General features: G+C 42.5%; 1 protein-coding gene and 1 pseudogene across 1 annotated transcript; both read left to right on the top strand.

Moving 5' to 3' along the window:
- The first annotated feature begins 265 nt into the window (after nucleotides 1–265).
- On the top strand, nucleotides 266–26,938 carry LOC139558687 (tenascin-like). Its single transcript, XM_071373999.1, has 17 exons — nucleotides 266–374; nucleotides 3,076–3,733; nucleotides 4,234–5,415; nucleotides 5,889–6,004; nucleotides 13,075–13,228; nucleotides 13,347–13,625; nucleotides 21,894–22,016; nucleotides 22,116–22,259; nucleotides 22,716–22,835; nucleotides 23,114–23,266; nucleotides 23,411–23,553; nucleotides 23,673–23,805; nucleotides 23,916–24,067; nucleotides 24,501–24,597; nucleotides 25,160–25,321; nucleotides 25,518–25,681; nucleotides 25,817–26,938. Exons 2-17 carry the CDS (start codon nucleotides 3,340–3,342, stop codon nucleotides 25,913–25,915), a joined length of 3,615 nt encoding a protein of 1,204 aa, XP_071230100.1. The 5' UTR covers nucleotides 266–374; nucleotides 3,076–3,339; the 3' UTR covers nucleotides 25,916–26,938.
- Nucleotides 14,187–21,881, top strand: LOC139558476 (uncharacterized; annotated as a pseudogene).
- Nucleotides 26,939–27,342: the final 404 nt, after the last annotated feature.

Below are 27,342 nucleotides of genomic sequence, written 5' to 3'. Positions count from 1 at the left end.
ACATCATAAAGTGTCTAAGGAGAGGACAAAGATGAGTTCAAAAGATATTGAAGATTGGTCCCAGTCGTTCAAAACATCAAAATATTCAGATGTTTTCCATCGAAATCCACCGGCCAAAAGGGACCCGTAAAGCACATAGAATTACATCAGAGAAAAAGAGGTAGAAGAGAGAGAAGTGAGAGAGGGAGGAAAAATTCTTGAAGTATGAGAAAATGTTACTGCTCTCCTCCCCTCTCTCTTTCCTTCTCTCTCCCACTCTCCTATCCCCCCTCCCTTTCTCTTGGTCAGTCAATCAGAGCTTTCCAAGAGCAGGGAGAGGGAGCTTTGGACTGACTGACAGACATTGGTCAGGGAGAGAGGTACAGTCTATCCAGGTAAGCCCTATTCATTTGTATTTTCATTACCAGTTCTTTTATTCTAAAATTAATATTGACAATAAATGCCTATCAATAAGAATAAATAAATAAATAATTTGTTATATTAATTTTAAAAAGTAGAGCAGAGTACATTATTATCTGATCATCCTATATGTACATTTGTACAGTTGTGAGCGATGCATATTCGTGTAAGTACTGAATAATGGTTGTAAATATGTTATAGGTAGGGTAGAATCCAAATGACCTTGGCCTGTAAACGTTTTATATATATGTACTGTATTTCACAGTGTCTATGTAGACATCAATGCAAGGTTGTGCGGGACTAATGCCAATATACAAAATAATGCAATCCCCATCCATTATACAATCCAAAACCACTCTACCCTGGTGTATTGACAGGCATTTCAAAATATATATTTAATTGTACATTTTAATGTGTGTATGAGTGTGCTCGAATGTGAGAGAGCTGGAGAGGGAGGTGGGTTGTGGGAAGATGGTGCAAAAGCCCAAAAAGGACGCAAAGCAACTGGAAAACACTTCACAGTGCATTTGACTAAGATTTCTGCAGACAGAAGTCCTGTAAAATATATTGCTTTATTTTGTGACTATAGTGTTATTACCAGCTGTGACAGGTATTAATAAGGAAACTGTTGGCTGATATCAGTATTCTGAGTCTACTACTGAGTTCCAGACCAGGATGGAAATCCCAGAGATGGAAAGAGCAGCTTCACTGTTAAAATCACTACGCTACCTATCACTCAGAGAGGTGGCAGTAGGCGCAGTAGTAGCTGACTAAACTCAACTCCATGGTGAAGGAAATTTCTGATGAACTCCACCAATGGAGTTGAGCAGTGACGAGGCACTATGGAATTCAGCTCCGGCTACATCGATTCGCCACCGTCAAATGATGAAAATGATGAAACGCTTACCGTGTACCTATGTTTGTCCTCTGTAGTTTTGTGCCTTTCTTTGTTTGCTGAAATCCATAAACGTTCATCAAATACAACCACCGACTGTTTACTCGTTTCTTTTTCTCGAAGATGGCAACTCAGTATGAATGCGCATGTGCCAATTTAATCTCAGATGATTTAGGCCTAGACTGTGTGATTTGATTGGACAATGGGTATTTGGAGACCTAGGCATTTGCGCTGAGTTGCCATCTTCGAGAAACAGAAACAAGCAAACAGTCGGTGGTTGTATTTGATTAACGTTTATTGAAAAAGTATGGATTTCAGCAAACAAAGAAAGGCACAAAACTACAGAGGACAAACATAGGTACAAGGTAAGCGTTTCATAATTGAAATGTTTTGAAGTATTGATCTCGGGCCGATGTAGTCGGAGCTGAATTCCACAAAGCCTGGTCTCTGCTCAACTCCATTGGTGGAGTTCATCAGAACTTCCTTCACCATGGAGTTGAGTTTAGTCAACTTCGCAGTAGCAACCATCACTGTAGAAGCTAGGTGCACTTCAGTGTTTTTTCCTCTGCCTAATCCTCTTCTTCCTACCTTCCTTCCTCCCTCTGTGATGTTAGCCATATGTTGTGACTGTGAGTAAGGCTGTTGTGAAGTTTTGGTATTCCCGTGCCAAAGATATTATACGATTGTAAACCCTGAGATTCATAGCCTCGCGGGATTGGAGGCAGTGTAGCTCTGGGGGACTGAGTAAATCTATCCCTGAGTGATGAGTGTCTGTGAGTCTCCTCATGCTGACAAGATACTTGCCCTCCGAGGGCCTCGATTTATGAGCTTTTTGCAGGCTGCCGAAAATTGAATAACCTGTTGTCGTTTCCCGCTGCTACTTTGTTTCCTATTCTGCTTTACTACCATTTCACCCCCTCATTTTTTTTAAATCTCTATATATTTATCTTTATCCCTCACTCAACTCTCTAGGTGCTATGACGTTATGCTGCTCTTGAATGGTCCTGCATTTCCAGGTTGGGAAAGGCAGGGCCTGGTTTATGCATTGAGAGGAATGTCATTTGAGCTGTACTGTTTGTGCACATAGATCATTTGAACAGGATCCACTTTTGTGCTTATCAATTCTGGGGAATTTAGGTAGGTTGTAACAACCTGGTTAATTTAGAAAAGACATAGTACAGGTTACTGGACATATAGTAGGTCGAGGCATTAGGCTGGTGATAGGGCAGCCATGGCTTTCCTTATTGTGATACACAGAAGGTAGGAAATATGCCATTGCTGAGAGGACTGAGGATAGGCTGGTTAGGGTTCAGTCAGGTGAGAGAGGGAGGGATTGTGGGTACACTGCCTCTGGCCTACGTGGCATGGATTGAGACTCTGGCTCCAGGTCAGACACTTGCATCCAAACCCCCTACTGGAATGAGGATAGTGACCTTATTGGGTCCCACCGGTAAACCACATTATCCTGCATGGCTGTACATTGTCCAAACACAAGCCTAACCCACACCAACTGGGCCTTGGGTTGAATCCCATCCTTATAATGGGCTGTTAGTGAATGGCAAACTGTTCAGAACCAGTCCGTGGTTCGACACGTGCCACAACCACGTTGCTGTAGGAAAATAGGAACGCTGGTCGCGGAGTATATTGAAATAGTCTTCAAGACAAACATGTTTTTTCCACAATCCCGCCATAAACAACTACAATTATATTCCAGCTCACTGTAGTTGTTGTTCTTACATAAATTCAGGGGAATTGTTATTCTTAACTCTCTTGTTTCCTAGGGAAATTCTTGGGATACAGTGTCAAGGGAGTCTTTGAATATCCTCCACTTTGAGACAACGGTTCTACAGATTCCCATGAATAAGACAACCTCTTGATGAGAAAACCCCTTGACCTGTAGGCACCGCCACAGCAGAGAGTTCATCCGTCTGCCCCGGCCTTTCCTTGAAAACGGTCATTTTTTGAAGTGATCTACTATCAGTTTCTCTTCAACCAACAAAGACAATTGCCCTCCCCCTCCACCTGAAGGCAGCTTCCCGACAAAAATGCCTCTTGTCCCATCCTTCCTCATCCTGCTCCTCACCTGCCCTGCCCTCCTGACCCCATCAGGTTCCCAGAGCCTGCAGCCTGGGGGTCAAAGGGCACCCAGGGACACAAAGCCAGAGGGTGGCGGGCAGCCAATCAAAGTAGTGATCTCTGAGGCGTGTGTTCAGGGGGACTCCAGTCAGACCCAGGGCAAGGAACTGGATCTTGAGCCTGGTTCTGCTCTAGTCCTTACCCATCGGATCCGACTGGTTCCGGGGTCGTGCGCAGGCGGGTGCGAGGCCGAGTTTGCTGCCCTGCGAGACCGTCTGGAGAGGCTGGAGAAGGAGGTGTCATCATTGAGGGAGAAGTGTGGAGGCCCAGAGGGGGGCTGCTGCACGTCCCAGCAGAGTAAAGGTACAGTAGGACTGCTGCCAGGTGACTCACTGATCAACTGAGTCTCGTTTTAACCATCACACGGCAGCACCTCATAGCTCCTCCCATCTCACTGAATCACCCAACTGGTTCTCATTTGAGCACACACACAAACACACGCAGGTTGTACACACACACACAGCTCTCACATGAATATAACAAACTATCCATCACTTACCTCAATGATGATCACATTTTGAACTGGCAGACTACAGCCATGCTCATATGATCTAACTAACCTGAGTAATGAGGACTCTGCTAACGGGCTCGACCAATCAAAGCAAGTATAGGACAAGGTCCAGCTCTAACTTGCTGCCCAATGTGATCTTAGACAATCCTCCTTATCTAGCTCTCCACCCTTCTCTCAATGTGGGACACTTTCAGCGACAGCACCAATAGTGTATCCACTAATCGGTTCAAAATATCAATACGCTGTAGTGTCTTACTGCTTTACTCTGCGTCTGTCCGAACCACCTCTCTAGGTGCAGAGTGCTCCATCAAGCCGGAGGGAGACGAGTGTCCTAATGAGTGCAGTGACCAGGGACGCTGTGAGGACGGCAAGTGTGTCTGCTTCCCAGGGTTCAGTGGACCCGACTGCAGTTTGTCTGACTGCCCCGGCAACTGCAATGACAAGGGGAAGTGTGTGAGCGGCCAGTGTGTGTGCGACCCAGGTTTCACAGGGCCAGACTGCTCTTCAGAGTCCTGTCCTGGAAACTGTAACAACAAGGGCAGATGTGTGAACGGGCAGTGTGTGTGTGACCCAGGTTTCACAGGGCCAGACTGCTCTTCAGAGTCCTGTCCTGGAAACTGTAACAACAAGGGCAGATGTGTGAACGGGCAGTGTGTGTGTGACCCAGGTTTCACAGGGCCAGACTGCTCTTCAGAGTCCTGTCCTGGAAACTGTAACAACAAGGGAAGATGTGTGAACGGGCAGTGTGTGTGTGACCCAGGTTTCACAGGGCCAGACTGCTCTTCAGAGTCCTGTCCTGGAAACTGTAACAACAAGGGCAGATGTGTGAACGGGCAGTGTGTGTGTGACCCAGGTTTCACAGGGCCAGACTGCTCTTCAGAGTCCTGTCCTGGAAACTGTAACAACAAGGGAAGATGTGTGAACGGGCAGTGTGTGTGTGACCCAGGTTTCACAGGGCCAGACTGCTCTTCAGAGTCCTGTCCTGGAAACTGTAACAACAAGGGGCGATGTGTGAACGGGCAGTGTGTGTGTGACACTGGCTTCACAGGCCCAGACTGCTCCACCAAGGCATGTCCTGGAAACTGCAAAAACGGGGGGAAGTGTGTGAACGGTAAGTGTGTGTGTGATAGCGGTTTTACAGGCCCAGACTGCTCCACCAAGTCCTGCCCTGGCAACTGCAGCAACCGTGGAAAGTGTGTGAACAGCCAATGTGTCTGCGATAGCGGCTTTACGGGGCCGGACTGTTCCGCCAAAGCATGTCCCAATAACTGCAGCAACAAGGGAAGGTGCGTGAACGGGAAGTGCGTGTGTGAAGTGGGCTTCAGCGGACAGGACTGCGCTGCTAAGGGCTGTCCCGATAACTGCAGCAACAAAGGGCGCTGCGTGAAGGGGAGGTGTGTGTGTCGCCGTGGTTTCGCCCCCCCGGACTGCAGCCAGTGTGAAGCTGGGTTCACTGGAGCTGACTGTGGCACCGGTGAGTCATCCAAATATTCTCTATAAAACTCTCTCAAGGCTGCAATAGCCTTTTATATTGTCCAGTGAAAAAGAGTGCGTACTGTATTAGCCACAGGGCAGTGTTAATATATCATAGTGTGTGGAATATAGTATTCCCTTCTATCCAATTCCACATACTGTTATATATGCCACGCTATGCTTTCAAGTACCGTATGGACTTACAGTGTGTAGACCACTACCATATGTTGCAGCTTGAGACGCTGACACAAGTTGACTAATGGGCCTGTACCTTTTAGGGAAATAGGACTCTGTATTTTACATTGACTTTAATGTTAAATGGGGGGGGGGGGGTGCCAGCTTCGCAAAAAGATGCCTTATTGCTTTCCAAATCAATTCCACCGTAAATCCCTTTAGCTAATGCAAGGAAACATTGTATGGCATTGCTGGCTTGAATGACTGTAATGAAGCACCTAACCCCTCCCCTGTCTCTAGCCATGTCTGGTGTGTCCCAGCTCAACACCAAGGACATCACAGAATCCTCTGTTACCCTCTACTGGACCCCGCCTCCAGTCCAGTATGACACCTACCACATCACCTTCGCCAGCCAGGTAACAACACCCTACACACCCTACTCACAATCTCTTAAGAAGTCGTGAGTTGTGAATCTGGGTCTTAACTAAAGCACAAAGTAAACTGAACTTGAGAAACAACTGTTAGACAACAGATGTACATTATTGGGAAAGTGACATATGTTTTGTTGGTTTTGGCTCTGTTCTCAAGCACTTTGGATTTGAAAGGATACAGTGACTATGGAGGTTATAGTACAGACTGTCAGCTGTTATCCATATCGCGTGAACCGTTTAGAAATGACAGCACTTTTTGTACATAGTCCCCCCGGGGATCAAAGGAATTGGGACAAATTCACTTATATACACACTAAACTTTTGACTACTTTAATAAACACAAGTGAATTTTTTTAAATTCCTAGCACGCAATGATTACATCAAGCTTGTGACTCTACGAACTTGTTGGATCCATTTGCTGTTTCTTTTGGATTTGTTTTAGATCATTTTGTGCCCAATAGAAATGAATGGTAAAGAATGTATTGTGTGTCATTTTGGAGTCAATTTTATTGTAAATAAGAATATAATATGTTTTTAAGAACTTCTACATTAATGTGGATGCTACCATGATTGCGGATAGTCCTGAATTAATCGGGAATTCTTATTTACAATGGCCAAGGAACAGTGGGTTAACTGCCTTGTTCAGGGGTAGAATGACAGATTTTTACCTTGTCAGCTCAGGGATTCGATCTAGCAACAGTTACTGGACCAACGCTCTAACCATTAGGCTACCTGCCACCCCAACTCCCCCAAAATGGGGGGACTGTGTACAAAAAGTAATGTCATTTCTAAACGGTTCATCCGAAACGGATGAAAATACCCTCTAAAGTGCAGGAGTACTGAGCCAAAACAACAAATGTGTCATTGTTCCAATACTTTTGGAGCTCACTATATTAGCTGAGAATGGTCTCATGGCACGGAGCCCAGTTCTCATTCCAGGTTTTAAGACTTGTTTTGGGGGCAAATTTAAGGTCATGTTGAAAAGTCATGGTGCTGCGTTATTTCCATTACAAATCCCCAAAATGTTTGCCTAACATTTCCCTGAGAGCCCAAGGGAATTCAATGATGACATACAGTAGATTAAAACATGCCATGGAAAAAAACATTGACTCCTTTGCCTTCAAAACAAATCAAATGTATTTGTTACATGCTTCATAAGCAACAGGTGTAGACTAACAGTGAAAAGCGAACCTGTGCGGCCTTCCCAACAACGCAGAGAGAGAAAAAGAGAAATCATAGAAAAAATGTACACAAGGCATAAATACACAATGAGTAATGTTAACTTTGCTATATACACACATGGGCTACTAGTGCCGAGTCGATGTGCAGGGGTACGAGGTAATTGAGGTAGATATGTACATATACAGTGCATTTGGAAAGTATTCAGAACCATTGACTTTTCCCACATTTTGATACATTACAGCCTTATTCTAAAATATATTAAATAAAACATTTTCCTCATCAATCTACACACAATACCCTATAATGACCAAGCGAAAACATGTTTTTACACATTTTAGCAAATATATAGCAAATATATAGTATAAAAATAAAATGAAATACCTTATTTATATAAGTATTCTGACCCTTTGTTATGAGACTCGAAATTGAGCTCAGGTGCATCCTGTTTCTATTGATCATCCTTGAGATGTTTCTACAACTTGATTGGAGTCCCCCTGTTGTAAATTCAATTGATTGGACATGATTTGGAAAGGCACACACCTGTCTATATAAGGTGCATATCAGAGCAAAAACCAAGCCATGACGTCGAAGGAATTGTTCATAGAGCTCCGAGACAGGATTGTGTCAAGGCACAGATCTGGGGAAGGGTACCAAAACATTTCTGCAGCATTGAAGGTCCCCCAAGAACACAGTGGCTTCCATCATTCTTAAATGGAAGAAGTTTGGAACCTCCAAGACTCTTCCTAGAGCTGGTCGCCCGACCAAACTGAGCAATCGGGGGAGAAGGGCTTTGGTCAGGGAGGTGACCAAGAACCTAATGGTCACTCTGACAGAGCTCCAGTTCCTCTTTGGAGATGGGAGAACCTTCCAGAAGGACAACAATCTTTGCAGCACTCCACCAATCAGGCCTTTATGGTAGAATGGCCAGACGGAAGCCACTCCTCAGTAAAAAGGCACATGACAGCCCACTTGGACTTTGCCAAAAGGCACCTAAAGGACTCAGACCATGAGAAACAAGATTCTCTAGTCTGATGAAACCAAGATTGAACTCTTTGGCCTGAATGCCAAGCGTCACATCTGGAGATAACCTGGCACCATCCCTACAGTGAAGCACGGTGGTGGCAGCATCATGCTGTGGGGATGTTTTTCAGCGGCAGGGACTGGGAGACTAGGCAGGATCGAGGGAAAGATGAATGGAGCAAAGTACAGAGAGATCCTTGATGAAAACCTGCTCCAGAGCGCTCAGGACCTCAGAATGGGGCGAAGGTTCATCTTCCAACAGGACAATGACCCTAAGCACACAACCAAGACAAAGCAGGAGTGGCTTCCCGGACAGGTCCCTGAATGTCCTTGAGTGGCCCTGCCAGAGCCCGGACTTGAACCCGATCAAACATCTCTGGAGAGACCTAAAAATAGCTGTGCAGCGACGCTCTTCATCCAAACTGACAGAGCTTGTAGCATCATACCCAAGAAGACTTGAGGTTGTAATCGCTGCCAAAGGTGCTTCAACAAAGTACAAAGTAAAGGGTCTGAATACTTATGTAAATGTGATATTTCATTATGGTGTATTGTGTGTAGATTGATGAGAAAAACAAACAATTTAATCAATTTTAGAATAAGGCTGTAACATAAAATCTTGACAAAGTCAAAGGGTCTGAATACTTTCCGAATGAACAAAATATTAAGAACACCTTCCTAATACACCTTCCAATTCGTTGGGGTATGGACTCTACAAGATGTCGAAAGCGTTCCACAGGGATGCTGGTCCATGTTGACTCCAATGCTTCCCACAGTTGTCAAGTTGGCTGGATGTCCTTTTGGTGGTGGACCATTCTTGATACACACAGGAAACTGCTGAGTGTGAAAAACTCAGCAGCGTTGCAGTTTTTGATACAAACCAGTGCGCCAGACACCTACTATCATACCCCGCTCAAAGCCACTTCTTTTGTCTTGCCCATTCACTCTCTGAATGGCACACATACACAATTCATGTCTCAATTGTTTCAAGGCTTAAAAATCCTTCTTTAACCTGTCTCCTCCCCTTCATCTACACTGATTGAAGTGGATTTAACAAGTGACATCAATAAGGGATCATAGCTTTCACCTGGATTCACCTAGTCGGTCTATGTCATGGAAAGAGCTATGTCAGTGTATACAGCGTTTCCCGTGAATGCAGTCTCCGCTAACGCCGGAACATTGCCTTGAAATTATAATCATGTTGTTACCTTGAACCTCCACGATAAGGATTCAATAGAGCCCTTCATTTTCTATACCAAAGAGTGGAAATCATCCCAAAATAAATAAATCCAAAAAGATTGACCTTGAGAACAGTAGCACACCACAGTTTGACAGCTGAGCAGCAGAGGTCCATCACACAAATGAAAGGTGAGTCCATACGCAACAGTTACTGGTAGGGGAGCCTCAGGCCATGTCAAAAACAGATTATTATGTTTTCATTTTCTATTCAGTCATTCATTTCACTAAGCCTTTGAAGACTTTCAAATGGCAAAAAACGAGTTTCACTGAGCATAACCCATTAGTGGACTATTGGAGTACATAACATGGTTTATAGATGCTGTAAATGTGCAGATATTCAAACGCTTTGCCAAAAGAATTAGCAGTGGATATTTTGCCAGTTTCTACTTAATGACGTTTGGCGTTAACAAACGGTCACCTCAGTAAATACTGGTTTTCTTTTACTGGTTCAACTTATATCATTATATACTGGTTCAACTTATATCATTATATACTGGTTCAACTTATATCATTATATACTGGTTCAACTTATATCATTATATACTGGTTCAACTTATATCATTATATACTGGTTCAACTTATATCATTATATACTGGTTCAACTTATATCATTATATACTGGTTCAACTTATATCATTATATACTGGTTCAACTTATATCATTATATACTGGTTCAACTTATATCATTATATACTGGTTCAACTTATATCATTACATACTGGTTCAACTTATATCATTACATACTGGTTCAACTTATATCATTACATACTGGTTCAACTTATATCATTATATACTGGTTTAACTGTATATGGTTGGATTCACAGCCATAGTAACCACAGAATGGAGGACATCATATTTTAAGTGTGTTGTTGTATTCAATTTGTTCAGCAGCTCATGGTATCAATACGTGGATTGAAGAGATGAAATCCAGTTTCCAATATCAAAGGTAGCTAATGGATGAAATAAATGAATTCCAGTGAATTCACAGAGACATATGCTTCCAATTGCATTCAAAGCTGCCTTTGTACACTTTATTGTGAGTATAGGATGTTTTTAGTGTTTCAATGATTTGCACTACATAAATGATGTAATTTAGTACTGGATGCTTAACTTCCTATTGAGTTCCAGTTCAGTTAACAGACAGTAGCCTGGACACTATGTATTAAAAAAGTGTACATTCTTATGATCTAATACAATATTCGGGACATGTGTGCAAATGTCCCACTGAAATTGTCCCTTAAAGGCCTAGTGTAGTCAAAAACGTGATCCCCCCCCCCCAGTGTTTTATACATATTTCCACACTATGCGGTTGGAATAATAATAATAATGATGATAATGCTCTTTTAGTGTAAGAGCTGTTTGAAAAAACTGCATTAAATTTCAACCTGTTTTTGGTCCTCCTGTGTGGCTCAGTTGGTAGAGCGTGGCGCTTGCAATGCTAAGGTCGTGGGTTTGAGTCCCACTGGGGACCAGCATGAAAAAGTACTAAAATGTATGTGCTCACTACTTACTGTAAGTCGCTCTGGGTAAGAGCGTCTGCTAAATTACTCAAATGTGGGATGGAGTTTGAGATATCACCTGGCGGTAAATTAGTTAATAGACCAATAAGAAAGAGTTCCAAACCTCTCTGGCAATAACAGCTAGTTTTCAATTCTCCTCAGACCACTCCCAGACAGTCCTAGCAAAATTCTTGCTTGAGAAATTGCTCTTTGCTAAGAAGCTAATTTTGTGTATTTTTAACAATTTAAATTGAAAAGAAAGGTACTTAATTGATACCCAGAAATGATTTGATTTGAGATCAATTTTAAAAAATGGCTGCATTGGAGCTTTAATAAAACATATGCTCCCAATCTGCACAGAGAGGTGATGTCAGACTTACACAATGACAAACTGGATTGGTACTCATCATGCACATGTTGTTGGACCTTGCTATTAGAGCAGACACAAGCACTCTTGAGAAGCAGTATCTATGTCATTAAAAGACAAATCTACAACACTGTAACAAAGAGAAACACCTTAATGACAACCAAAAGTACTAGAGGAAAAGGTAGGGCAATTGTACCAAGATTAAACAACCTAGCACAAATCCCACTCCCCTCTTTATCCTACTTAATGTAATTCTTTCAATGTGTGAATGAGATTATTGTTCTTCATAAAAGGGTTCCAGACAAAAAAGAGAGAGAAAAACAGTATATAGAGACTATTGTCGGTTAGTAGAGTGACGCTTGGCCACAGCATCAGCACCAGGACGCATTCCCAAAACAACAACAAGGGAAACAGTCTCTTTTTCCATACATGACAGGGGTAGGTGTGAGAAGAAATATGGCGGAAGGGAGAACATCCTTGTACAGGGAATACATCAAACTGAACAGAGGAGAGAGAATTAGGGATGAGGACAATGAGCAAAGGAGAAAGTCAAGGGAAGGATAATGGGAGAAAGAGTGAGTGGGCAGCAAGGAAGAAGAAAAGATGCAGATGTGGGATGCTTGTTGCTAGGGCAGCCATAAACACTGTCAAAAACATGGCCCTGATCAGAGAAATGACTTCATTGGTCAGCAGCTGTGACACATAGCAGAAGAGAATGAATAAGGGAGATACACATTCATCTCATGTTTACAGATAACAACACACGTACACAAATGAGGAGCAAGCCCCACATTGTGCAAGATAAAGCACAACACACTCATCTCTTGAAATAACTGCTGAAAGAATTAGAGGCATATGACACACGGACACTGAAGATCAATGCTGGGCAACCTGGCAACCCAGCTGCGTCCGATTTCCCATATGAGAAAATATATTACACAATGGAGAAAAACTTGGAGAACACCCCCACATTGGAGTAATTGAGTAAACCCTTAAACTACTGCTTTTAAATGAATGGAAATACTGCCGTTTTTCAATACATAGATTGAAGAATAACAACCTGATACTGTTTTTGTTTTAATAGCATCTTTTATAAGTTGGTTTTTCAAATGATCACATACCAATAAAGGATATTGTGAAAGTTGGAACGTGAATGGTTGACTATAGTTGAGCGGGTTGCCAGATGCTGTGTATACGGTAATGTTATTTGTGTGACACCATTTCTCAAAGCTTTGTGAGCTACTGGATTTCCCATATATGTTAATAATGAAATACTTTCACAATACTACTATTGCATCATTGGAATATGAGGCTGTTTATCTCATTGCCAAGAAAATAATAAGATAAAGAAAAGCTGCCCACCCAAGTTATAATTCCCAACAGAGACATCATTCTATTTTGTCTGATGATGTTGTACTGCATAGCTGTTGAGTTCTGTAGTAATGTGATTGTGAGGCCCCATTGTGGACAATACATTTGAGTCCAGTTGCTAATTTAGAGTTGGCTCGGTTGACGTTTCCAAAATATCTGAATATAGGCTTCGGCATGATAGAATTTGTAAATTAGCCTACTCCCCCTGCTGGTAAGCATACGGTACATGCACCCATTCAAAAATAATGTTTAACACAGGTTCTGACTACCGTTACTTTAGAAAATTAACTGAAATACCAGTAGACCATTTCATCATAATTATTAATATTCCTCCTGATGCCCGTTCTAACATGAACTGTATCGTTTTCTGTGCCACACAGAAAGAGGGCGATCAACAGATAACATCTCAAGTTGGAGGGAAGCTCACGACCTACACCCAAACAGGACTGGCGGCCGGGCATGAGTACACGGTGACAATCAAGGGAGAAATAAATAGGAGAATGAGCACTGAGAGCACAGCAGAATTCACAACCCGTGAGTCAGGAAACCACATTTTGTATCCCTTTATTAGCATCTGTGACTTTGGTTATCAATAGATATAAATGCTAAGTCGTTTTTTCCCCCACTGCTTTCCCCCCGACCCACCACCCAGTTATCTCTGGACCCACACACCTTCGAGTTGTGAAGACAACCACAACATCTGCAGTTGTCCAATGGGAACAATCGCAAGGAGACATCGACAGGTATCGCTTAACTGTTGCACCCAATCAGACAGACGGAACAGCCAAGGGAAGACAAGACCTAACCCTGCCCCCTGAGAGGGACTCTGCCCAGATTGACGGTTTGGACCCAGGACATTTGTATGACATCACGCTAGTGGCTGAAAAGGGCGGGATCAAGAGCAAGCCAGCAACAGTCCAAGTCACTCCTGGTGAGTTTTATTGGATGGCTTACTTTAGTTACTACATTGCATATGAAAAAATCCAGGGACTAGATTGTATAAGAAGCAATCTTGATTCATTAGGCCATATTCTTTATTAGTTTATTTGGAAATGAAGACCATAAAAATCATAAAATATTTTAAGATAAGAGTTATACAGTCATGAAACAACAAATAAATTGTGAAGTAAGCAGAAGAAGCAGGAGAGAAAGAGAAAGTCATCATTATGTTTAAAAGAGAGAGAATTCTCTGAAAAAAATTGGATTCCCTGGCAATGTGAATGAATATGCAAGAGAGGCCAGCCCTGCTCCTGTGAACTGTTATCCCACTAAAGTTAACATGTCTAGACACGTCATTTTTCAATAGAGCAGGTCATTGGAAGTGAAATTAAAATAGCTTGAAATTAATAGAGGTACAATATAAAGACTGCTCCTGGAGCTAACCTGATCTCTCTTTGTAAAATATTTTTCCATTTTCATTATTCATTCTCTCTTTCTCGACAGTAGCGGCACACACTTAACTCACAACATTGACATTTTCAGCACCCGAACAATGAAAGGCAAGGTTGTTTTGATGACCAAATGTAATACTCTTTCCACTTCTCCCTGCAGGTTTGGACAGCACATAGGCCAACTATTTATTGCACTAATGTCAATGCAGGTGTTGTTGGAAAACAGGATAATTCAAAGTGTTCAGTTCAAAGATATTCTTTTTGATTTTCCCATTTGGATCTAACAGTGCTTCCCTCTTGTAGTCGGATCAAAAAAACATATTGTTATCTTTGGTTCCAAATGATCGCTTCGTGCCTTTAGGAAAATCCACAGAGACAATATCCAGGGTGACCATGGACACTGTGACCATGCAGGTAGCACCAGGAGTAGCAAGCCATGAAGACCCAGCAGGGAATACATAGCCTGTGAAGGCCATCTACTACTCAAAGGCCAAGGGTGAAGAACCAGAGAGTGGAAAGAATAGGAGTGGACCAGGCTCTGTAACAGTCAAAGGCACCAATGGAACCAAAGAGGACCCATCTGTTACAACCAGTAAAAGACCACTTGTCAACACAAAATACAGGGTTGTACATAAACCAGGTGATAGAATAACCTTGCCCAGGAAGCCATACATTGGAGACTCTATCCGTTTTAATGGTACAAGTTTATCCAGGGTGGGAGGAGAGTGGGTCACAGTCTTCTGAAAAGGCCTTCAAGCAGAAATCCATTGGTGGGGTCAAAGGTCAAGAAGACCTTAAAAACTGACACTAAAACAGAAAATCCCATTGTTTGGGACAGGACTATAGCTAGAACTGTGAAAAACACTAAGCTGAAGACAAGTCCACTTGGAGAAAAAGATGGAACTTCGACAAAGACATATCCTGTTGGAATCCTTCCTGAAAATGCCACTACGAGTTTTGGTTCTGAACAACCAACAGTGATTCCCGGCTTAAAGGACCTACCTGATAGGAAAATGGGTACAGAGACTGAAACAAACGAGCCAGGGCAAGGGACAGATGGCTTGGAGCCTACAACCACATCAGAAACAAATACTACTGTTCACCTGAACGGGAAGAAATGTGTCAACAAGATTAAATTGACACACAGGAAAGTCAATGTGACCTGTAGAGAGAGAGTCATTGGGGGGAGGGTGGATGGCACAATAGTTCAAAGTAAACCCACAACAGAGCAGGGTTTTGCTGAAAAAGAGGACAGTGCCCTAAAAGTGTCTGAAACAGGACATTCAAAAACAACCTACTCAGATAAAGATAAAGTTGCAGAAGTGGGTATCAGCAGAGATGGGGAGAAAACAACTGACGTGGGATTGTTTGGAACCAAACAAAACGAGACAAAGACTCTGAGAGTGAGCGGCACACCACCTTTTCACCGCCTACCTCCAAAGGGGCCCTACCAACACCGCCCAAACCTAAATATGAGACCATTCCGAAACAGGACACGTTCACCTTCTTCAGCTCCCACAAAACTAAATGAATCAAAGACCAGTATGGGTCAACCCATGACTGGCAGACAAGTGGTGTTTGCAAAGACATTGCCTGTTTCCCAATCCTCAACCCTCCATCCAGATGCTCAGCCAGAGAGGGCACCAAAATCATCCAGTGAATCAGAGCAGAGTGGCAAAGAAGGCTATTCATCATCGTCCTCCACTTCAGAGGAATCAGACTCTACTAAAGAAAATGCTGCAGTGGCAGAGAATGGTATTGCAGTAACAGAGGACGGTATGAGCACAGACGCAGACAGGGCAACTGACGTGGTGTCGTCTGGAACTGAACGAAACAAGTCAAAGACTCTGACAGTGGGCGGCACACCACCCTCACACCGTATACCTCCAAAGGGGACCCAACAATGCCGCTCACACCCAAATATGGGACCATTCCAAAAGAGGACACGAACAAACCTGAGACCCCCTCAGCATCCATCAAGAGGTCCCATACGCAGACCTTTCCAACCTAAACTGACAAACAGAGACAACGGCATCATCGTCCACACCACTCAACCGGAGGAGCAGGGCACCTACAGAACCAGCCAGAATGACACAAACACAGACCTTAAGCCTGAAACTCTCATCAAGAGAGCAAATACCACAGCTAGTAAAATAGCAGAAGGTCAAACATATATTAGAAATAGCGGTAGCTTGAGCCAAAGTAGCCAAGATTCAAAAACAGGTCATCATGACAAAGGGAGCCAAGTGAGTAAGACTGCTGATTCAACAGACAGACCAAACCAGATAAATGGATCAGATGCCACTACTACTGGAAAAACAGGCCAGCCTCTAAACTCAGTGGGGGTTCAAAGCATAACCTCAGGAGGGTTTGTACTTGTTTGGGGAGCACCAGAGGGGATGTACAGAAATTTCATAGTAACCCGGGAAGAGCATGGAAGTAAGAATGAGGCGGAGGAAGAGGAAGTGGAGGAGGGGGAGAGTGAAATGGGGGTGAGTCAAGGTAAAGAGGGAGGGGAGGAGAACCCTGTTACCAATAGCAAAAGTGATAACCAGAGACAGAACAGCAACAGTAATACTATGGCTAAAGTTGGTGACGGGGGTACAATCAAGTTCTCCAAAGTCCTTCCAGGGTCGGCTCGCTCATTCCCATTCCAGAATCTCCATCCACAGACACGCTATTCCCTGTCCGTATTTGGGAAGGGTCCCGGACTACGCTCCAAAATTCACAGACTCATCGTAAGCACAGGTACTGGCCATAGTTAAATCTCTACCAACTACTACAAGGGTTCATTAGCTCATTGTTCAAGCACAGGACTTCTCTTTTTTTGAACTATGCAAGTTATTCAAGAGACCCAAGTTAGATGCCGATACATCCTCACACCATTTTAGGTGAGGTACACTTGCACAGCTGCTTGATCCATATCCATTTCAAGAGTTGTCACACTCTTGATACTGTAACTTCCTGAATTACAGTACTTCATCATGTCTGTCGTTAATTTGCATCATCTGCTTATTGATACCGTGAGCTGTGTTTATTTTGGTTTGTCCTTGACAACCAAGAGCTTTTAATTAAAGGAATGGTAAATAAATCCAAAGCTTTAATTACAAATTATAAACTGGGTGGTTTGAGCCCTGAATGCTGATTGGCTGAAAGCCGTGGTATATCAGACCGTATACCACGGGTATGACAAAATATAGATTTTTACTGTTGTAATTATGTTGGTAACCAGTTTATAATAGCAATAAGGCACCTTTGGGGTTTGTGGTGTATGACCAATATACCACGGCTAATGGCTGTATCCAGACACGCGTTGCGTCGTACAAAAGAACAGCCCTTAGCTGTAGTATATTGGCCAAATGCACCACACCTCCTCGGGCCTTATTACTTAAATATGCAATGACCAAATAATCATGCATCTGTGCTAATCATTTGAATTTCATGTTAACCCCTTGTTTATACCATGTTGTGCAGTGATTAGTGCAACTGTGATGTGTATTGTTCATACTGGGTGCATTTTGGAAAAGCAGGTATGATTGCCAAAACACCCAGGGGAAATGGGCTGTTGCTAACTGGGAAACTATCTGAAGCACATCCCATCAAAGAAATGTGAGCATGAGTTCATCATCTTCAAAATGTAGGTTATGTTGAGGGATACTCTCTAATATATAATCATTACAGTGCTAAACCTTACACAATAAACACGTGATTACATAGCCTCCCTGGTCCATATACGACATGTCATATACAGCCTGTGTTTTCCGTTTTGTACATGGACAGTATGTCAACCCAAACACATCCATGTGTTAAGCACATACAGTGCCCTCAAAGTATTCCTACCCCTTGACTTATTCCACATGTTGTGTTACAGCCTGAATTCAAAATGGATTAAATATATGTTTTTAGAAATTTGACCAAATTTATTGGAAATGAAATACAGAAATATCTCTTTTACATAAGTATTCACACCCCTGAATCAATACTTTGCAGAAGCACCTTTGGCGGCGATTACAACTGAGTCTTTTTGTCCAGCACCTGGATTGTACAATAATTGCCCATTATTCTTTAAAAAATTCTTCAAGCTCTGTCAAGTTGATTGTTGATCATTGCTACAGTAGACTGACATTTTCAAGTCTTGCCATAGATTTTCAAGCCGATTTAAGTCAAAACGGTAACTTGGCCACTCAACATTCACATTCGTCTTGGTAAGCAACTCCAGTGTAGATTTGGCCTTGTGTTTTTGGTTATTGTCCTACTGAAAGGTGATTTTGTCTCCCAACGTCTCTTGGAAAGCAGATAACCAGGTTTTCCTCTAGGATTTTGCCTGTTCTTATAGCCATATTCTTTTTCTTTTTAGCCTAAAAAACTCCCCTAGTCCTTGCCGTTGAAAAGCATACTCATAAAATGATGCAGCCACCACCATACTTGAAAATATGAAGAGTGGTACTCAATAATGTGTTGGATTTTCCCCAAACAAAAGGTTAATATCTATGCCACATTTCTTGCAGTATTACTTAAGTGTCTTGTTGTAAACAGGATGCATGTTTTGGAATTTGTACAGGCTTCCTTCTTTTCACTCTGTCATTTAGGTTAGTATTGTGGAGTAACTACAATGTTGTTGATCCAACCTCAGTTTTCTCATATCGCAACCATTAACCTCTAACTGTTTTAAAATCACCATTGGCCTCATGATCAAATCCCTGAGCAGTTTCCTTCCTCTCCGGCAACTGAGTAAGGAAGGACGCCTGTATCTTTGTGGTGACTGGGTGTATTGATACTCCATCCAAAGCCTAATTAATAATGCCACCATGCTCAAAGGGATATATACAGTGCCTTTGGAATGTATTCAGACCGCTTGACTTTTTCCACATTTTGTTAGCTTACAACCTTATTCTAAAATTGATGAAATATGTTTTCCCCCTCATCAATCAACACACAATACCCCATAATGACAAAGCAAAAACAGGTTTTTAGATTTTTTTTCTAATTTATTAAAAATAAAAAACTGAAATATAAAATGTACATAAGTATTCAGACCCTTTATTCAGTACTTTGTTGAAGTGCCTTTGGCAGTGATTACAGCCTCGAGTCTTCTTGGGTATGACGCTACAAGCTTGGCACACCTGTATTTGGGGAGTTTCTCCCATTCTTCTCTGCAGATCCTCTCAAGCTCTGTCAGATTGGATGGGGAGCGTTGCTGCATAGCTATTTCCAGGTCTCTCCAGAGATGTTCGATCAGGTTTAAGCCCGGGCTCTGACTGGGTCAAGGACATTCAGAGACTTGTCCCAAAGCCACTCCTGTGTTGTCTTGGCTGTGTGCTTAGGGTCATTGTCCTGTTGGAAGGTGAACCTTCGCCCTAGTCTGAGCTCTGGAGCAGGTTTTCATCAAGGATCTCCCTGTACTTTGCTACGTTTATCTTACCCTCGTTCCTGACTAGTTTCCCAGGTTTCCCAGGTTTCCTTCAGACATGATGCTTGGCATTCAGGCCAAAGAGTTTAATCTTGGTTTCATCAGACCAGAGAATCTTGTTTCTCATGGTCTGAAGGTCTTTAGGTGCCTTTTTGGCAAATTCCAAGCGAGCTGTCATGTGCCTTTTACTGAGGAGTGTCTTCTGTCTGTGGTGGAGTGCTGCAGAGATTGTTGTTCTTCTGGAAGGTTCTCCCATCTCCACAGACGAACTCTAGAGCTCTGTCAGAGTGACCATTGGGTTCTTGGTCACCTCCCTGACCAAGACCCTTCTCCCCCGATTGCTCAGTTTGGCCGGGTGGCCAGCTCTAGGAAGGGTCTTGGTGGTTCCAAACCTCTTCCATTTAAGAATGATGGAGGCCACTGTGTTCTTGGGGACCTTCAGTGCTGCAGAAATATTTTGGTAACCTTCTCCATATCCGTGCCTCGACACCATCCTGTCTTGGAGCTCTACGGACAATTCCTTCGACCTCATTGCTTGATTTTTGCTCTGACGTGCACTGTCAACTGTGGGACCTTATATAGACAGGTGTGTGCCTTTCCAAATCATGTCCAATCAATTGAATTTACCACAGGTGTACTCCAATCAAGTTGTAGAAACATCTCAAGGATGATCAATGGAAACAGGATGCATCTGAGCTCAATTTCGAGTCTCATAACAAAGGGTCTGAATACTTATGCAAATATTATACATTTATAAACATTTCTAAAAACCTGTTATTTGCTTTGTCATCATGGGGTATTGTGTGTAGATTGCTGATATTTTTTTTATTTCATCAATTTTAGAATAAGGCTGTAACGTAACAAAATGTGGAAAAAGTCAAATACTTTCCGAAGACACTGTATATATATTTTTTTACACATCTACCAATCGGTGCCCTGCTTTGCGTGCAATTAAAAAACCTCCCTTGTCTTTGTGGTTGAATCTGTGCTTAAAATTCCCTACTTGATTGAGGGACCTTATAGATAATTGTATGTGTGGAGTACAGGAACTGGGGTAGTTATACAAAAATCATGTTAACCACTATTATTGAACACGGAATGAGTCCATGCAACTTTTTATGTGATGTGTTAAGCACATTTTTACTCCTGAACTTATTTAAGCTTGCCATAACAACGGGGTTGAATATTTATTAACTCAAGACATTTCAGATGATTTATTTTTTATTAATTTCAAAGATTTTCTACAAACAAAATTCCACTTTGATATTATGGGGTATTGTGTGTAGATCAGTGACACTCAATCTCAATTTAATCAATACAAATCCAGGCTGTAACACAACAAACTGTGGAAAAAGTAAAGGGGTATGAAAACTTTCTGAAGGCACTGTACTAATGAAAATTACTCTGATATTCATGAGACCATTCAGCTACAACCGCCATTCACTGCTGGTCTGATCTTCTCTCACTTAGGGTAAGCTTTAAGTCAGCAACCTTCATTGGCTCCCTTCATCACTCACAAAACCCAGGGTAAGACCATGGTTGGTCCCTATGGTTTTTCCTGATCTTAAGCGTGAAATGTACAGATTTTAATCCTATGAGTCTTTTTTAAATGTATTTGTAAAAAAAAAAGAAAGAACTAAATTCGACAAGGTTTTAACGATTAGCTAGTTTTTTTAGTTTTTTTTCAGAGGGTGAGGTCTCAAATGGTATTTGGAATCATTATGGCAGAATTCTGCTCACTCATGGTTGAAAATCTGTTGGTCAACACATTTCTTATTCCTTAGAAATTATCCTTATCTTGCTTTATCTCTCCTATTCTTGCATTAAAATAATATGGGGTATGTATTTGTTATCAACATCTCTTCGATTTTTCTTGTCTTCTGTTATAACCATTTAAACTTTTCTCTTTCCTGCCAACTTCTTTTTTTTTCAGGATCAAAAGACCAGCTCAACATTAATATCTCATCCTTTTCCCTTGCTGCTTTCCAGGGTCCAACATCTGCATTTAACAGTGACACCTTTGTCTGTTTTAGTATATGCTGTACTGTGTATACTGTATATATGTTTGCACTGTACATATATACCCAAACTCAATGGAGCACTAATAATAACAGCGTGAGTAAACAAGAAAAGTATGAGTGCACCTACATTTGAAGGTATATTGATCTTTCTTCTCCTCACATGTAGTATGACTTACCTCAAGTCTCCATTTTCTCTTTCTCAAATATATTCTAGCTCTGTTTCCATGTCCATCATTTTTCTCTTGATACTTTTCATTCTTTCTTTTTCTTACAGTTTTTATTTGTTTTCATGCGTCTTTCTGTCTGTGTTCGTCTCTCTATCTTTTGTTTCTCTTTTTCGCTCTCAATCACACTTAATATTCCCGTGCCATGCCCAGGTCCAGAGCCTCCCTCGGGTCTTGTCTTCAGTGAAGTGACTGAGACGTCTCTCTCTGTGTCCTGGACCAAGCCAAAAAGTCCAGTGAGTGGCTTCAAGGTCACCTACACTAACACACAGGAAGGTAGGTGCTTACACTAAAGTCCTGGGGGTCAAAATCCTGGCTGTTGAGTCACGTCAGTTCATTGTGCATTCACATCGGAAGTTGCCCGTTCTATTCCAGGGGAGCCTCTCTCCGCAACGGTGGACTCTGGGGATTCCACTCTGGCACTGTCAAAGCTCTCTCCAGGGTCCTCCTATGAGGTCAGTGTGATATCCGTCCTTGGACTGGACGAGAGCGATGCAATCAAAGACCTGGTTATGACACGTACGTTTACTTCAGTCATACTGTTGACTTTCAATTTTAGGATTAATGCTAATTTACAGGAAGTTGTCAGATTATAAATTATAGGAAGTTAGACTATCAACAGCCACTTTAATTTGGTCCTTGGTGGTGTCTTGGTCAACGAATTTAAGTTAAGCATTAAAAACCACATGTATTTTTTGTTTTGTTTCTTACTTTCGTGTGTATGGTGTTTCCTCTGCATTTTATATGGGGTCTGTGTTCATAATTGTTCTAGCAGGTGCAGGATCTGGGAAAGATCTGTGCATTTTCAAATTTTCTCAAAGGCTCTATTCTGGAGCTGATTCAACTTCAATTTCAAAATACTTTTTTAGCAAGAATGAGATTCAAATCTAATGATATATCGAAAGGATTTGATTTCACATTGTGATAACTAACTTTCTCTTGCCTTCATTTTTTTCAAACCCAAACCGATCTCAGTCCCTGACCCTCCGAGGGATCTCCGGGCCATTAATGTCACAGACACCAAGGCCTTGCTGCTATGGCGACCAGCACTGGCAACAGTCGACCGTTACGTCATAGTGTATGGCTCTGAAAAAGGTAAGGGGTATCAGAAGTTGGATATCCATTACAACAATACCCCGTGGGGCTTTTAAAAGCTCAAGCCGTATTAGAGTCTTTCCTTTCCAGTTGGAGCTTTCACACAGGCCACAGGCAAGATGAGATCATAGTGTTTGTATTGGACAGTCAGTTTATGACCACCCCAACAGCATTACAATATAAACACTGAGAAATAAATTAAATCCTGCTGCCTACCTCTCTCCCCTGCCACTCATCTGCTCTCTCTCCGCTGCTTACTTGTTTCTGTGTCAACCAAGGGTCAGATGATGCCGAGATCACTGTATCGGGCAATGCGGCGGAGCAGCAGCTGAAAGGCCTACAGGGCTCCACTATGTACACCGTCACAGTCACCAGTCAGCTGGGCAACCTGGACAGCTCTGCCGCCATCACTGTCTTCACCACCACCGGTGGTCAGTCCGCACACACACCTTCTCAAACTACCCTAATGCTTAAACCAATCAACTCACCCGAGACCGAGCAGAAAAGGAAGGCTGATGTTTTCATTTCATTTGACAACTGAGCTTCTTGTGATTGTGTCCATGTCCATCTGGCAGGATCCAGGGGAGACGGGGAAGTCCCGCGTGACCTGAAGGCCAGTCAGGTGACTCCTCGCTCAGCGCTGTTGACGTGGAAAGCACCCTCTGCCGCCGTGGGAAGCTACAAGCTGACCTATCAAACGGAGGGACAGGAGATGCAGGTGAGGAGCACTGAGTAAAAGGTGGAGACAGACACACATTCGATTTTATTCAGGACAGTAAATTAGGACAAAATGCTACAAACTCTGGTCTAGACAGATGACCTATTTCTTCTCAACAGGAGGTTACCATTGACTCCACAGTAACAGAGTTCAAATTGATCAGGCTGCATCCCATGTCCAAGTACACCGTGCAGCTACAGGGGGAGAGGGGAGGGAGCTATACTGCTAAAATTTCCACTGAGTTCACCACAGGTAAGTGGTCAAATATATTTGACTTTATAAAGAAACTTTACAAAACGAAATACATACATCGAAAGCACAGTTTCATAAAGTTAAGCTCTCTCTTTGATTTTGTATGTCAGGGAATCTCCGATACCCCTTCCCAAGTGACTGTTCCCAGGAGCTGCTAAACGGGATACATGAGTCTGGAGAGGTGGAGATCTTCCCCAAGGGAAGGCAGGGAAAACCAGTGTTGGTCTACTGCGACCAGGTGACTGATGGAGGCGGCTGGACGGTAAGAGAAGATGATTGTGTCAGGGACCATGTGTCTATACTGTTGGTGAAGGGAGAGATTGCTATTTAAAATGTATTCAGATGTAGACAATAGATTTAGCATAAGTAGTGGCAAATGTAATACATTTGACTGCATAATAGCTATGTCCCTTAAAGGAAAATACCACTCAAAAACTATCTTTTGCTATTTGGTATTTCATTAGTTGATACAGTCCCAAAATGTTTTGCATGTCAGCAATCAAGTTTTCAAGATATCGAACTTTCAAAATAAGTTTATCTTGAAGACATTTTGGGACTGGATCAACATTGGACTAATCAAATACCAAATACAAAAATAGTTTTGGAGTGGTATTTTCCTTTAACTGACATGAGAGGGAGTTAACGGTTGGTTATGGATGGTATATGTCCGCTGTATGAGCGTGTGTGCTTTACAGGTTTTCCAGAGAAGGATGGATGGGAAAACTGACTTCTTCAGAGGCTGGAAAAACTACAGCAAAGGTTTTGGAGAACTGAGTGGGGAATTTTGGCTGGGTGAGAGTCATTCGTCACGCTAAGTTTGTTTTCACCCACTTCAGCAGCAGTGCACCAGCATTACATCACACAGAACTGTTAGAATGACGGCGCAAAAGCTACACTATGTCACTTTTACGTAAACAGTGTAAGCCCTCATGACAGATCAACTCTGTAAATAGACCCGTTGCTGGGCAGATAAATTAAACAGTATAACGCCAGATGAGAAGGATCAATTTAATGTGGAAATTTATGGCAAGACGGTAGGAAAAAAGGGACTACTGGCACTATTGGTGCACAAACAGAAGGACAACCAAGAGCAGTAGCAGAGGGCCTATCACTCTTCAAAACCCTTTAACTTTTTTTGAGCGATTGGCTGAGCATTAACGCCAGTAGCGCACTATCCACTATTCATTCTAACATTGAGAGGCATCATGCTAATTTCTACTGTGTAGATCTGATGAAAATAAGTCTTCAGCGCCCCCTAGAGGCAACACATATAGTTTACTTCAGGAGCTCGGCAGTGAGCAGTTTTTTGTGTGCTCTAACGCCTTGTTTCCCACTCATCTCTGTCCATCTATAGGTAATGAGAACCTACACAATCTAACCAGCATGGCACCAATGACCCTACGTGTGGACCTCCGTGCAGGGGACGAATCAGCGTTTGCCAAGTACTCTGCATTCACAGTGGACACTGTTAGAAGGAACTATGCTCTCAAAGTGTCTGGGTACAGCGGTACAGCAGGTATGAACAGAATCTGTCCACTGAAAATGATTGACCTCTTATTGTGCATACTTCCACATTATCATTAAACCCGTCGCTTATTGTTTTCTCATTATCCCTCTATTCCACACCTACTGTTTCCCTCCTCACACCTGCCATCTGTCTTTCCACTCTACTTCCCTTTTCCCCTTCCTTCCTGACTTTTTCGTCCTTGTAGGTGACTCTATGAGTTACCACAACGCGCGCATGTTCTCTACCAGAGACAGAGACCCCACGCCTTTCATCACCCGCTGTGCCATGTCCTATAAGGGGGGTTGGTGGTACAAGAACTGCCACGAGGCCAACCTTAATGGCCTCTACGACACCAGTGTCAATCACCAGGTAATGCCAGCCAACTTCATACCTCATTTCACTATTTCAGAGTCTATATCACCAAAGTAATCTAAGGCAACTATTCCAGAACAATCAATTACAAGTTCGGGGTGGTTTGCTAACTGAATTGTCTCTGTGTCTCAGGGTGTGATCTGGACTGCCTGGAAAGGCAAGGACTTGTCCATCCCTTTCACTGAGATGAAGCTCCGACCAACATCTTTCACCCCTCCAACTCAGGGATAATGACAAAGTGGTGGACAGAAAATGAGAAGGGGGGAGAGGCACAGTTTATGAACACACACACACATCCAGGTAACTGCTGAAATAAAGGAAACACCAACATAAAGTGTCTCGATAGGACGTTGGGTCACCACGAGCCAGAACAACTTCAATGCACCTTCGCGTAGATTCCACAAGTGTCTGAAACTCTATTGGAGGGAGGTAACACCATTCTTCCATGAGATATTCCATAATTTGGTGTTTTGTTGATGGTGGTGGAAAACGCTGTCTCAGGCGCCGCTCCAGAATCTCCCTTAAGTGTTCAGTTGGGTTGAGATCTGGTGACTGAGACATACACACACACACCCCCTTTAAACCCTCAATTTTCTTTTGAGACCCCTCTTTCAAAGTTACTGAGATCTCTTCTTCTAGCCATGGCAGCCAAATAATAGGCAACTGGCTATTTTTATACCCTAAGCATGATAGAATGTTAACTGCTTAATTAACTCAGGAACCATACCTGTGTGGAAGTACTTGCTTTCAATATACTTCGTATCCCTCATTTACTCAAGTGTTTGCTTTATTTGGGTAGTTACCTGTACATAAGCACACAAGCAAACACACACTCAGTCATGCATGCATACACAGTACTTGCACCTATTAGCTAGTTTGAAAATTTCCCAATGCCTTGCTCTCCAGACTAAAGCAATTAGATTTTTTCAAATGTATAGAGGACAGTTATCTGTATGTTATATTGTACAGTTTCTAGATTATCTTTGAGATTTCCCTTTTCTTTTTTACTCTTAAGTGTTGTGGCACCCCTTGTGTAAGCTGTAAAAATGTATGCACTGTCCCCTGGCTATGACGGTACAACTGTGGAAATGAGCGGTGAATAACGGAGATTTCTGTTTGTACTTGACTGGCAATTATCGAGTTTTGGTATTTGTCCTTTGTTTGTCTTATTTTGTAGTTATATGTCCTGTATTTTCGGTTGCCCCAATTCTCAAATGGTAGCTGCTACACTAATAAAATAATGGTGGAACATGGGCAGCAGAAGCACTGGGTGTTCCGTTTTATGAGCAAGTACTGTACGTAAGGGAGGTTTTCACTGATATAAGCTAGGTGATAGAGTTGGAGGCCTTGAAGATAAACTGTGCAGTGACAAGGCGTGACAATACAGAGTTATTTTTGACGTTGAATACCCAACACTCTACCAAACTCCCCAAATATTCCCAATGCATTGCCAAAGATGACACCTACAGCACTTTTACTCAAATGAAACAGTACCACTACTACAAGGCAATTCATGTCCACAATCAGATCTATTTGAACATTCTATTATTACATATACACTGAGTGTACAAAACATTAGGTACGCCTGCTCTTTCCATGACATAGAGTCTATGTCATAGACTTACCAGGTCACTTGTTAAATCCACTTCAATCAGTGT

This window comes from Salvelinus alpinus, chromosome 29 (assembly GCF_045679555.1).
Source record: "Salvelinus alpinus chromosome 29, SLU_Salpinus.1, whole genome shotgun sequence".
NCBI lineage: Eukaryota > Metazoa > Chordata > Actinopteri > Salmoniformes > Salmonidae > Salvelinus > Salvelinus alpinus.
This window is presented reverse-complemented; position numbering and strand designations above follow the sequence as displayed.

Coding starts and splice junctions, on each gene's coding strand:
- LOC139558687 (XM_071373999.1), top strand. CDS start 3,340: ATGCCTCTTGTCCCATCCTTCCTCATCCTGCTCCTCACCTGCCCTGCC. Junction 23,267..23,410: donor TGTCTTCACCACCACCGGTG/GTCAGTCCGCAC, acceptor TCCATCTGGCAG/GATCCAGGGGAGACGGGGAA. Junction 25,682..25,816: donor ACACCAGTGTCAATCACCAG/GTAATGCCAGCC, acceptor TCTGTGTCTCAG/GGTGTGATCTGGACTGCCTG.